The sequence below is a fragment of the Sciurus carolinensis genome, chromosome 6, assembly GCF_902686445.1.
Source record: "Sciurus carolinensis chromosome 6, mSciCar1.2, whole genome shotgun sequence".
Taxonomy (NCBI): Eukaryota; Metazoa; Chordata; class Mammalia; order Rodentia; family Sciuridae; genus Sciurus; species Sciurus carolinensis.
Window position 1 is genome coordinate 105,429,074 of NC_062218.1, and position 14,836 is coordinate 105,443,909.

General features: G+C 38.1%; 1 protein-coding gene across 1 annotated transcript in view; it reads right to left on the reverse strand.

Annotated features, from left to right (window-relative positions):
* The window catches only part of Dpysl3 (dihydropyrimidinase like 3), a 106,591-nt gene extending 93,226 nt beyond the window's left edge, over window positions 1-13,365 (reverse strand). The window contains exon 1 of the mRNA XM_047556406.1: window positions 12,821-13,365. Coding sequence (XP_047412362.1) covers window positions 12,821-13,201 — 381 coding nt within the window. The 5' untranslated portion in view covers window positions 13,202-13,365. The remainder of the gene's footprint in view (window positions 1-12,820) is intronic.
* Window positions 13,366-14,836: the final 1,471 nt, after the last annotated feature.

Consider the following 14,836-nt stretch of genomic DNA (forward strand, 5'->3'; position numbering starts at 1 on the left):
AAATTTTAAATGGAACAAGTACACAACATGCAAGAACAGAGAAATAAGATAAATAGAACAATATAAACTATAAAAAGGAATCAAAAAAGAAATGCTGGAGATAAAAGACAACACAACAGAAATGAGCTTTTAGTGGGCTCATTAGTTGTAGTTAAGGTAACAGAGTCTAAGCTTAAGGATATGACAAAAGAAACTTCCACAACTAAAAAGCAAGAAGGGAAAAAAATCTGAAAAAAATAGGGTATCCAAGAACTGTGACAGAGCTGCTGCAGGTGTGATGTATACATGATGGAAATACCAGCAGAAGAAAGAAAGAAAAATATCTAAAGCAGTAATGACTGAGAATTTCCCAAAACTGTTAGGCATCAAACAGATCCAGGAAGCTAAGAGAACAACAATGCCCCCACAAAACTAACGCTAGGTCTAGCTTATTCAAACTTCAGAAAATCAAAGACAAGAAAAAATCTTGAAAAAATCCAGATCAAGGAGACATCTTACCTATAGAAAATCAAATATAATAATAACAGATTTCTCCTCAGAAACGAGAAGTGGAGTGAACTATTTAAATCAGTTGGGGGGGGGGGGAAACCCTGTAATTCTAATCCTGTAAAATTAATCTTTAAAAATGAAAAAGATATGAAGACTTCCTCAAGCAAACAGAAGTTGAGGAAATTTATTTCTTGAAGACTAACTTTATAAGAAATGTTAAAAGAAGTTTTTCAGGAGCTGGGATATAGCTCAGTGGTAGATGCTTGCCTAGCATGCATGAGGCCTTGGATTTGATTCCCAGCATCACAGTAATTAATCAATTAATTAATTAATTAATATTTTTTTAAAAATCAGAGACAAGGAAATTGATGTAGATCAGAATCTCTGATCTACATAAAGGAAGAGCATTGAAGAATGAATAGAGAAGGTAAAATGAAAAATTTTATCTAACACATTTTCAAATCATAATAGCAATAATGTATTTGATCATGTATGCATATGTACATATATATGTTTATACATAACTGAAGTGAATGAAAGTAAAATACAAAGAATGGGAGGGAAAAATTAGAAATCTGGAGACTATCATGCTAAGTGAAATAAGTAAATCCCAAAAAAGCAAAGGTCAAATATTCTCTCTAATATGTGGAAGCTAACCCACAATACAGGGGCAGGTAGATAAAAAAAAAAAAATAGAAGTTCAGTGGATTAGACAAAGGGGATCCAAGGGAAGACAGAAGGGATGGGAAAAGGATGGACAGTGGAATGAATCTGATATAACTTGCCTATGCACATATATGAATATACCATTGAGAATCCACCCACAATCATGTACGTCCACAAGAAATTAATAAATAAAAATAACTATGGATAAGTAATGGAAAAACGGTAGAAGAAAGGGAACAAGGTGGGGGAAGGAAGGGGAAGGAGAAATACTTGGGACTGAATTAGAACAAGATATTTTCCATGCTTTTTTAATTATGTCAAAATAGATTCTACTGTCATAGATAACTGTAAAGAACCAATAAAAAAAAGATGCTTGCAATACCTGTAAAGCAGTATAGTGTTATTTGAAAATGAACTTGGACTAGTTGTAAGTATATGTTTTAGACTTTAAGGCAACCAAGGAAATCATAAAAACATAAGTATAATGCTTATACTAACATAGGAGGAAAATGAAATCACGTAAAATGCTAAATCAAAACCACAAAAAGAGGGCTGAGGTTGAGGCTCACTGGTAGAGGACTTGCCTAGCATATGTGAGGCACTGGGTTCGATTCTCAGCACTGCATTTAAATAAATAAATAAAAATAAAGGTCCATCAATAACTAAAAAAAAATTTTAAAAACACAGCTAAAAAACACACACACAAAGGTGAAAAATACGGAAGACTAAAACTAAAATAAAGAACAAGGACAGCAAATAGAAATCACTAATAAATATAATAGTATTAATAAAACTGTATTATTCATCCCCTTAAGTGTCAATGACCTAAAATACCAATAAAATAGATTGTGAGTGGAACAAAAAACAAGACCCAACTACATGTTGACCACAAGAAAACCACTTTAAATATAAAGACATAGATATTTAAAGTAAAAGAATGGAGAAGGATATGCTAATACTAATCAGACTAATCAGAAGAAGATAAAAGAAGCCATATTTGTTTGAGGTAGAACAGACTTCAGAGTAAGAAAAGTTATCTGGGGCAAAGAAAGCTTTACATTGTGATAAAAGGGTCAACACTCTGAGAAAAAGAAAATAATCCCCGATGTGTATGTGCCCAACAATACAGCAACAAAATACATAAGGCAAAACCTGAGAAGACTGCAAGGAAAAAGAGACAAACCCCCTATTATACTTTGAGACTTTAACACCTTTCCATCAGAAATGGACTGACCCTGCAAGTAGAAAGGCCATAAGGACAAAGTTAAACCAAAGAGCCCTGTCAATAACCATATACTACTTCATATACTACTTCAACCAACAACAGATTACACATTTCTCCAAAGCTCATATGGAATATTTGCTGAAATAGGCCACATTCTGGGTCATAAAACACATCTTAATGTATTTAACAGAAAAGAAATGTTCATTGTCAGGCTACAGTGGAATTTAACAAGACATCAATAATAGAATGGCAGAGATTAAACAGTACAATTCCATGTGTTTGTTTGTTTGAGATGGGGTCTTGCTGTGTTGTCCAGGTTGATCTTAAAGTCCTAAGCTCTAGAGCTCAGCCTGTCAGAGCCTTCTTACTGGTTGGCACTACAAGTGCAAGCCACCACACCAAACTAACAAGACACCTCTAAATAAACCAGTCAAAGAAGAAATCTCAAAAAAATTAAAAATATTTTGAACTGAATTAGAAATGAAAATGTAATTTCAACCACATCCCCTAATCTGTGTGATGCAGCTAAAGCAGTGTTTAGAGGGAATTTTATAGCACTGAATATTACACAAAAAGAAATATATAAAATCTGTAATCTAAATTTCTACTTTAGGAATCCACAAAAAGAGAAAATTAAATTCAAAGTAAATGGAACAAAATATTTCTTCCTTTTAAAATAATAAACACATTTTATAATTAAAAATTAGAAATCAAAAAACATGAAAGCAGGCAATCAGTAAGAAAATCAACCAACCCAAAAGCTAATTCTTTGCAAAGATCAAAAAACTGATAAGTCTCCAGGCAGGTTAACTAAGAAAAAGTAAACAAGACACAAATTACTAATATCAGAAACAAAAGAGGGAATATCATTACATATCCCATGATATTAAAAGGATAATAAACAAATGAGCAAATCTCTACCCACAAATTTGATAACCCAGATGAAGTACATCACTTTCTTGAAAGGCACAATTTACCAAAACTCACACTAAAATAAATAGAAAATCTGAATAGGTAAGTCTCTATTAAATATATTGACTCAAATGATTAAAATGATTAAAATGATCAAAACAGAAAGCATCAAGATGAGATGTATTCACTGAAGAATTTTACCAAACATGTAAGGAAGATATTATACCAATTTTGTATAATCTTTTCCAAAAAATAGAAGCATAGAAATTCTTCTAACTCATTCTATAAGACCAATGTTATTATAAAACCAAAATCATACAAAGATTACAAAGAAAACTACACACCAAAATTTCTCATGAACACAGATTTTTTTAAAAATCCTCAACAAAATATTGGCAGGTCCAATCCAATAATATATAACGAGTTATATACCACAATCAAACCAAATTTATTCCTTAACCACTGAGTCACATCCCTAGCTCTTTTCTACATTTTATTTTAGAGACAAGGTCTGGCCAAGTTGAGTAGGGCTTTGCTAAGAGACTGGATTTTAATACGTAAGACTCCTGCCTCTACCTCCCAAGACTCTGGGATTTCAGGCATGTGCCACTGCTCCTGGCTGGCCTGTAACATTTTAAAGTCAATTCATGTAATACATCATTTCAACAGACTAAACAAGAAAAATCACATGAGTATAAGAATCATCTATTACTTATAGAAGAAGAAAAAAGCATTTGACAAAATCCAATACACATTCCTGGTAAAAACTCAGCAAACTCTTAAAAGAGAAAAATGTTCTCGACTGGACAAAGAACAGGTGCAAAAAACCTACAGCTAACATCACACTTAATGGTGAGATAGTCAAAGCTTTCCTGCAAAGATCAGAAACAAGGCAAGATAAAATCTCTCATGGCTGCTCTTAAACATCAAACTAGAAGTCCTGGCTAATGCAATTGGACAAGAAAAGAACAAGTATACAGATTGTGAAGAAAGAAAAACAAATCTTTGTTGACAAATAACATGATCACTTATATAGAAAATCCAAAATAATTGACAAAAAAAACCTCTCCTACAATTAATAAGTGATTATAGTAAGTTGCAGGACACAAGGTTAATATACGAGTTGAATTCTTCCCTATAGATCAGTATTAAATAAGTTGAATTTCAAAGTCAAGTATTATCACTTACAATAGCATCCCACAAATAAAATAGTAATGTACAAATATAACAATATATGTATGCAATCTATATGAGTAAAACTACAAAATTCTTATGAAAGATAGCAAAGAAGAACTAAATCAATGGAGATATATTCCAGGTCCATGGATAAGACTCAATATTTTTGAAATGTCATTTCTTCCCAATCTGTTCTATAGATTCAATTCGATTCCAATCAAAACTTCAGCAAGTTATTTTGTGGATATTACCAAATCCATTCTAAAGATTATATAAAAAGATAAAAGACTCATAACAGCCAACACAATATTGGAGAAGATCAAAATCAGAAGACTGACAGAACCCAACTTCAAGATTTACTATAAAGCTACAGTAATCAAGACAGTGTGATGTTAAGGAAAAAAAGATATATAGTTAACAAAACAAAATAAAGATCACAGAAACAGACTTAAGTAAATATAGTCAACTGATCTTTGCAAAGAAGTAAAGGCAATACAAGGGAATAAAGATGCCTTTTTAAAACATGGTGCTAAAACAACAACATCCATGTGAATAAAAAAGAAAAGAAGCTAAACAGAGTCCTTAAACCATTCATAAAAATTAACTCCAAATAAAACACAGATATAAAATAAAATACAAAACTACAAATTCCAGTAAGATAAGCAAAAATTTAAATGACCTTTGGTAGGGTGATGATTTTTTAAATGCAATACTAAAGGCACAATTTATGAAAGAACTAATTGATAAACTGGACTTCATTGATATTAAAGACTTTTGTTCTGTGAAAGATAATGTCAAGACATCAAGAAGAATAACCACAGTGGGAGAAAATATTTGCAAAATGTTTTCAAAATAAACAATAATTTTAAAACCCCCAAATCAGAAAACAAACTGATTTTAAAACTGGGCCAAAACCTTTAACAGACTTCTCCAAATAAGAAAGACAGATGGCAAGTAAATATGTGAAAAGGTATTCCATACCATACATCGATGAAGAATTGCAAATTAAAAGAAGATACTACTACACAACTATTAGAATGTCCAAAATCCAAAATACTGATATCAACTGCTGTCGAAAGTGTGAAACAACAGGAAGTCTCAACCATTGCTGGTGAAAATACAAATTGCTATAGCCACTTTGGAACGTAATTGGGTAGCTTCTTATAAAACTCACCATACTCTTCCCATATGACCCAATAATTTTTCTCCTTGGTCGTTTACCCAAATGAATTGAAAATTTATGTCTGCACAAATGCACACAAACGTACACAGTAGTTTTATTCACAAATTTATTCATTTAGAAGCAACCGGCTATCCTTCAGTAATTAAGTGAATAAATAAATTATGATACACCCAGACAATGGAATGTTATTCAGTACTAAAAAGAAATGAACTATCAAGTCACAGAAAGACAAGGAGGAAAACGAAAGAAACCAACATGAAAATCAATATGATTCCAGCTACAGGTCAGCTCTCTGTATGCATGGATTACACATAAATGAACATGGAGGGCAGACTCAAGGGACTTGAGCATCCATGGATTTTGATATCTGCAGGCAGTCCTGGAATAAATTCCCTGAGGATACTAGAGAAGATCTGGACTTGACATTCTGGAGAAGGTGAAACTATGGAGACAATAAAATGACCTGTGGTTGACAGGGGATGTAGGTAAGGTGGGGATGAATAGGCAGAGCACAGGGGAGTTTTAGGACAGTGAAATTTCTGAAAGTTACTACAATGGTGGATACATGTAGTAATAGGCCTGCTTTCTGGTTTACAGACCGGGCTGGTTAAGCAATCCTGTGTCAGCCTCCTGAGCAGCTAGGACCACAATTGTGCACCACGGCACCCAGTTTTATAGAATTCATCTTTGTTTTTCCAATTTTTGTTTTTGATTGTGATTTAATAAGTTGTTTTTGAATGAATGAGTAAAGAAAAAAATATCAAAGAGTAAAGGGAGATTTGGGTACTCCTTACGTTTACAGTGTCCTTGTTAACCATACCCCATCGGCCCAATCCCACATATATTTATAAAAAGGGAACACCAGGCACTAACCAGTACCTCAACTATCTCCTCATCACCAGCTCTAATTTTGAACTTTTCTCTTATAAACTGTTCTATAAAAGGGCATATATCACTACAGAACTCAGACTAACACTGAACTCAATTTTAACAACTATCTTAGAACCACTGGCCGCTATATCTTTGGTCCAGAGATCAAAGACCCAAACATTCACCCAAATGGTTGGACAAGATAAGCCACTAGGGTATAGGAAAAAAAAAAAAACAGGATTTATATTTGTACATTTTATTATATCTCTCCTTTTTTAGTTTACATTTTACTTGCATATTTGATGTTCATAATATATTAGTTCAAATTTTACATATATATACATATAGCCACATGTATACACATATATTCATACATACACACACATGGAATATGGAGTTTGTCCAAAATTGTTTTCGGTTAGAGTTGCACCATCAAACAAGTTTACAGACCATTACCATAGTGACCATGTGGTCCACCACCCTCCTTTTAGAATGGAGGAAACCATGGCTCTGAGAGAAGGGAGGTAACTTGCTCAAGCTGTGCAGCAGACTCAAGGTTGGGTCTGGAAGCTGAGACTGCTAATACTTCATCCAATTTGTTTTCTTGTTTTTCTGCCTCTTCTCTTTGTTCTTTGATGGAGTAGAACAGTTTTTGTAATGCCATATGATTCCATGTAAGAAGAGTACAGATGTATTTTAACATTACATTTTTCTAGACATTTAATTTTAAAAGTGCTTGTACACCTAAAAAGACTTTCTGTCTCCTGAAAATGGGAAGCTGAGCTTGCCATCACAGATTGTGTTTGCTCTAGCCATGTTTCCCGGTCCTAGAAAGCTTTACCCAGTCTCACAGGAACATTATCACAGGTGTAATGCCCACTGGAAATCAATCACGAAGAGAATCAGCTAAAGGAGTCACTGGCAGAAACCATCCCAGACAGCACTCTGGTGGTCTTAAACATCACAAGAGCCGTCAGCAAAACCTGGTCTCCAGGGACCATTACTTGACGGGAACTCTGCCAATCGCAGCATTACTTAGAAGACACTCTTTTTATGTTCCTTAAATGCCTACTGTCAAACTAAACCGAAGTTCAGAAAAGTTTCAAACACTTCCAAGTTTGGGTAAGGAAACACACTTCCAGATTTTAGTGTGGCCTGCGAGCCAGGTAAGCAGAACCCTTTTTTTAACTAAAATACAAACTTCCCTTTGTCAGAGCAGCCTTGTAAAATTCATTTACACTACAAGACTTGGATTCAGATGGCTAGAGAGGCCTCTAGAAACCTAGAATTCTATCCAGCAGTCTTTCACTATTCAGGATAAGCAGGAGAACACTGATTTCTCAGAGTCATTTTGAAAACTTTTAGCCCAGGATAAAAACAAATAGCAAATGGTATAAAGGCAAGAGCCACATCTTACTTGTTTCAAAATCTCTACCTCTAGACACAAAGCCCCTGCTGATTTCACAAAAGAAACATCTTGTGCAAAAGTGGTCCACATAGGAAACAGGAAACTAGAAATGACCCAAGGCTCCTTGATAGGCAGTTATCAATAAACCTATGCAATCATAATGCCATTACTTTACTTTGTTTTCACTGGATGTCAAAGTCTGCAGTATCATTTCCTCTTGGCAGACCATTTATCACAAATTTTCTCCTCTTAGTAATTTTTTTTTTTTTTTTTTTTTTGCTGCTTGGAAAAGTCTACATGCATGAGAAAACATCTTGAGAAATGTTGAAAAATATTTACTTTATGCTTAGAATTGCTTTTCTATGCAATTAGTGTCAAAAATTACAAACAAAAAGCTGTGTGAGTCAATTGCAGAGAACTTTGCCAATATGAATACCTATCATGGGGAAAAATCTAAACCCATTATTTTTAAAACAGTGTTTACAGGTAGATCCAGAACCACAGTATTAGCTCCTAGTGGTGCTTTGAACCTGGAATTGGGCATCTGGAATATAAATCACATATGTTCTTACATTTTTATTTTGCCAAATGCTTTTGTTATTTAACCTCTTCATTATTTACTGAATAAACTCCATAACAACGGGGTCCTAATTAGAATAGTATATATTCCATGCTTGCATAACTGTATCGAACTGAATTCTACTGTCACATATAAATAAAAAGAACGAATAAAAATAATTTATTGAATAAATTCATTTCCTTAAAACAGGAGTAATAATTGGTATGCCAGAACTGAAGTTTACTAAAATTTCATCAAGGAGTTTCTTTAAAAATCTCTTTTGAGAGCTCTGTAATAAACTTGGAGGAATAAGAATTCATAGCAATTGTTTTCACAGGTTGAGCAACTGGTCTCAAAACTTCTCTAATGGGCTGGTGGCAAGACAGCAGAAGGTTTCACGAATCATTGGCAGGAAATCTCTCTTTCCTTGCCCTGTTATATTAACATGTCAGGAGCTGACACAATGGTCAGGCGGGCTGAATGGCAATAATGAAGATGCTTCCCATCTGCAAAGAGCAGGGACTGCAGAATCAGGAAAAGTTTGAATTCCAGTTGCCCCCACTTATTATCTATGTGACTAAATATTTAGTCTTTGGGTTTTAATTTCCTCATCTATACAAGGAAAACACACACACATACACACACACACACACACACACACACACACACACATGATATGCATTAGAAAGTGCTCAAAAAGTGGCACTTACTATGAAATTTGCCGATAATCCAAAGCTGGGGATAGGAGTGGTGTATTATAGAAATAAGACTCAAAAGCATTATGATGGACTAGAGAAATGAGCTTAGATAGTGGTGAACATAGAAGGAAGAAAAACTAAAATATCATAGTTAAGTTTCTTTTGAAATTTTAATTTTGCTTTACATTTATTTGTACCAGCCTAGAACAAGATTATCTGGCTTAACAGCAGCTTATGTGAAAAAAAGTTTCTGAAAACTTGATTGACGGGGAGGTTACTATAGGGACAATAGTAACAGGTCACAGATACTTAATTCTAGGGCATAATCTTGTACTACACAAGCATATGCTATATGTAAATCCAGAAAGTTAAGTAGCCTACTGCACTTTGCCATGGCTATATCCCATCTGGAGCATAACATTCAGTTCTAGACACTGTATTTTCAGAAGAATATTTACAAAACAATATAACCTAAAGTGGAAATCGAAACAATGAAGTACTCAGAGGAGATTGCTGAAGGGGCTGGGTAGTGGTAGAGCACTTGACTAGCACGTGTGAGACACTGAGTTCCATTCTCAGCACCACATATAAATAAATAAGGTCCATCTACAGCCAAAAAAAAAAAGTTGTAATTAAAAAAGAGAGAGAGCTGAAGACACTGGGAATAAGGTTGACAAAGAGAAATTTAGGGAAAATGTGATAACTGCCTTTAAACATATGCAGAGTAACTGTAATTGCAAATATATTATGAGTACTTATCATGTAAAAAGTAGTCACAGTTATCCTCATTTTGCAGGTGAAAAAACTGAGGCCCAAGGAAACTAAGCTCCGTGCTTACAATCTCACAACTCCTAAGGGCTAGGCCGGCTTTCCCCCCCAGTAGCCCATCCTCCGATCAGGGAGGGATATTAGAGCGATTTGCCAAATATTTGTAGTCTTGAAGGATCATGGCACTTCCCCCCAGTTCCTTTACAGTTGCGTATGGTCACATGATCTGCTTTAGCCAATGAAATGTGAGCTTACATCATGTTCATCACTTTCAAAAGAGTTTAAGTGTCTGCATACATACTCTTCCATCTGCAAAGGTGCAGAGATGGAGCCTCTGTTAATTGAGGTCTCTGAGGGGCAATAATGAAAAGTGCTTCCCTGATGACCCATGTGGGACAAGTAGCCAGAGCAAGAAACAGGCTATTTCTTTAAGCCTCTGAGTTTTGGGGATTGGTTTTTTACTAAAGCATCACTCTACCTTTCAGACAGACACAAGAACCTACATACTTAAAATTATAAAAAAACTGAGGCACAAGGATCTTGAGTTCAAAGCCAGTCTCAGCAAAAGCAAGGCGCTAGGCAACTCAGTGAGACCCTGTCTCTAAATAAAATACAAAACAGGGCTGGGAATGTGGCTCAGTGGCTGAGTGCCCCTGAGTTCAATCCCTGGTACCCACCCCCAAATCATCAAAATATCTCAGAAAAATGAAATACATCTGTTGTTTAAGAACTAAGAACAATTTGTAGAAAGTACAGATGGTTAGATTGGGGTCTTTTTTTTTTTTTTTTTTTTTTAATAAAATTTGTCCAAAAGTTGCTTCAAGAGGTAGTGAGCTCCCTAATGATGGCAGTATTTAATCAGATGCCAGATTGTCATTTTGCATCTATATAGCAAAACAGATGTTTTAATTAAGGGAGTTCGAGGTATCAAACATTTATTGAATACCTGCAATGTGCCAGGCATTCCAGTCACAAAGAGAAATCCAAACACACAATCCCTATCCTCAAGGAAACAGCAATCAAGTTCAGAACTAGATAACCTCTGATTTTTTTTTTAACAGTGTGATTCAACCAAATTAGGGATAATAACATGGCCAGGATGACAGCAAGCCTCAACTTACAAATAACCATGTACCACTAGAAATCCTGCTGATGCTTAGGTTGTATTATTATTTTTCAATTAGAAGCCAAAAGTATAGGGTTTACAAAAGGGAGGAAAACGGGAGAATTGCTGGGTTTAAAGGAGAAACATTTTTCCTTTCTCTAGTTACCATTCTTCAATCTTGCAAACCAGGCATATTATCTGGCTTACATCAGGGGTGTTCCAGCAAAGGGAATAGACTGACTCACAGCAATTGTTACTGACCTTTTCCATCACTTCTCCCGCCCCTGAGAGCCAGGAAGGGAACATTTCAGTGCTGATCAAGTCAAACCCCCAAACAGGCAATCACTTATCTATATAGGGCTATTCTTCAGTTAACAAGTCAGTCAAAGCCTTTCCAAAATATCAGAGAAGTTTTCCCTAAAAGGGTATATGGGTAGCGCCTAAAAGAATCTTACATTCAAAGGAAGATGTGAAAATCACAAACTAAATGAGTGACTCCAAGAGACACTGACATTGTTTCACAAATGGCACCTTTAAACAGCACTGATTTCAGTACTTGAGTTCCCTTGTGGAGTCAGTAGCTAAAAGTTTGTTTTTTTAAACTTTTGAAAATCAATCAGGGGAGAGATACTATCCTTTCACTGGCTCACTGCCTTTTAATGGAAAAACAACTAAGAACTGGATAAGCATTAACTGTAATTGTTCTGAGGCAGACATTTCCATTTCAGGTTATTATTCATGATGGTATTAAAGCAGAATAATATATGCGAATGGATTTTGCAGCCATTACCTAGACACTGGTAAGGGCATCTGATTATTATAGTTCATCAACTCAAAAGTGTCAGTTTTAACTTTGAATCCTCCAGTCCCGCCTAGGCCTTGCATTTTCTGAACCATGGTTCTGATTTTCTATGAAATAGACACAAAAATCAGAGCATGCTGATCCCAATGCCATCCTTCCCATCAGCTTGGTGTGGCAAGAGTTTCTCTAAAATTCAGAAGAAACTGGCTTAAGCACGTGTAAAAGCAGCAGAGAATTTACAGCTTGTGCACTCTTAAGACCCTCTTCTATTTTAAAAAATACAATAGTATTCTTGCAGAGACAGCTGGATCCCTGTGATGCCCAGTCTTGTGCCAAGCTATGTACAAATATACTCTTCACAAGCACAGATGTGAAATGTGCTAGGACTGAAGCGAAGCAAAATGATTCGGGTGTTTAGTGGCTCCACACCCAAAAGTTTCAGGCACAGAGCTGATGTTTGAACAGTGAAAGGGGAGACCGCCCATCCTGTACTTTCATCCGGGCACTATGGAGATGACCCCATTTTCCTAGAATCAGATTGCCCTCTGCCCTGATGACCTGAGTTGAGATTTAAATTGGGGGCAAAGGGGGCCAAGACAATTGTGCTGCTGGTTACTCAGACAGAGGGAAGGTCTGAAATCTCTAAGCCTGCCCAGGCTGATCCGGCTGACACACCCACCCAGAACTAATGGCCCAGGGGTGCGGCAGGGAAGCAGGAGTAGGGAAGCGGAGTGGGGCAGTGGGGTTGAGACCCTTACAGTGCGCATAGGAAAATGTTGCACGTGTGAACCCAGGGACCAGACTAAAGGTCATGCTGCGCTCAGCAGAGGATGCCCTTTTCCTCCCTCTGGTCGCCCATCCCCTTGGAAAGTGAGCGCGAGAAAGTTGCGCCCCGGCCATGGCGGCCAGGGCTGGAGAAGGGGACCCCGCAGGCAGAGAAGGGAACTGGGCTCCCTTACCTTGTCCTTCGGACCGAGGTTCTGCAACACCTCCTTGCCTGTGGCGCTCCGGATCTCCACTCCGGCGGGCGCGGGCGACGTGGGCGCGGGCTCCCTGCTTTCCTCCCGGCCTTGGACCCTGCGCGGGGTGTCTCCCTCGACCCCGGGCCGGGTCCCTGAGCCGCGGCCGCTGCTCTGGGTGCTCCGGGGAGTCTTTGCGCCCCGCTGCCCCACGCTCAGAGCATCGAAATCCAGAGTCTTGCTCTCGAAGGCGCCCTCCACGTTGCAGAACATGCCGCCGTACTTCTGCCGCGGGACCTGGTCGGTGGTGCCCGGCCTGGCCAGGTACACGGGCAGATCATCCTCGTGGGAACTGTCCCAGCCTCTTCGTCCCGAGGCCATGGTTCAAGCACTACAGCAGCCGGCGGGTTTTCTTCCCCAGAGACGGAAAGGGCAGCCGGCGGCAGCGTGCGCCGAGCCACAGTGACTGGGGCGGGAGGAGGCGCCTGAGCCTTCGCGCCAGAGGCGGCAGTGCTGCTCCGATTCCTGCCTGTCCCCAGCGAGCCAGCCAGCCAGTCAGCCAGCAAGCGCGCTGCACAGGGGCCCGGAGCTCCCTCGCTCGCTCGCGGGACCTCTAGCCCGCCCGCCGGGAGGAAACCAGCAGCCGCACCTCCCCAGGCGCCCCCAGCCCTAACGTGGCCTCGCGGGCTGACGCAGTGTTGGTGCCCATCACAAACACAAATCCAAACTTGGCGCGCGCGCACACACACACACATTCCCCCCTCACGCAAGAAGCTCCAGACTTGTTTCATACTTAGAAACAATTCAGATGTCTTAAAAATGCTCGCACTCGGAGAACTTAGTCCCTTATGCACACAGACCAACTCTGCTTTTCCCTCATTAGCTCCTGAGTTTGCCTCACAAACACCAATCTTTTTGACCTTCTCATGCACAGAAATCAAACTGACCCAGGTGTGTTCATCTCAAAGCCAAGTCCTGATTTACAACAAACATGTACAAATTCGGTTGTAGAAGAGACTCAGTCTTACCGGTAACCCCAGATGGCTTTATCCTGATTTTGAGTTGTCTCGCAATTACACTAGTTCCAAAATCTGCCTCACAAACCTGCACCTTCACATAATAAACTCCTGAATTGAACTACACAGACACAATACAATGCACACAGAAAGAAGGGGAGACCATCTTTTTTCATTGACATCCCCCCAAACCTAGGATTGACTCACATAAACCCATTTTTACCTCATACATACCACCCTAGAGTTTGCCTTTCACCCAACTTTAATTTGCCTCACAAAATCACACTATAAATCACAGGTAGGCAAATCTCTCTAGATTTTGCCTTGCAAAATGGTCATACAACAAACTGCAAGTTTATATCTCACACAGAGTCTCAAGGCCAGGTTTACCTCCCTCAGAACCTTACACTTAGGTTCACACACAAACCTAGAATTTACTTCAAAAAACACACAACCAAAGAACTTTGCCCTCCATGTTACCTCACACAGACAAAGACATGCACTCATGATCTCATTCTCATCCTCGCATCCACCCACATGCGCTCTGTTGGATCCAGTTGTTGCCACTTGAACACAGATCCACAAACTCAAAAAGCTTGAGTCCTATCTGTTATAAGCCCAGAACCCTTAGTATCCAGACTTAACTGAATCTCTCTCAGAAAAGTATGCACTGATTTGTATATTCTGCCAGCATGAATCAAGAGATTCATGAGCCCACTTTGCTCTTCACAAAATACTAGAACAACAGAGTTAAACAAGGCACAGGAGGCCTGACCTTACCAAGAGTGTAGTTGTAGCCATCCAATCTAGGCACCATCATTCAGGGTTCTGCTCAAACTGTAGATATTATTTTCTGAATCCCACTCCCTCCACCCCTTAAGCTCCACAAAGGAGGAGATCTGGTCTGTTTAGTTTATATATCTTGTGCATAGGACATCTTCAGGCACATAATAGGTACTCAATAAATCTTTTTTGAATAAGTGAATGATAACAACAAGGA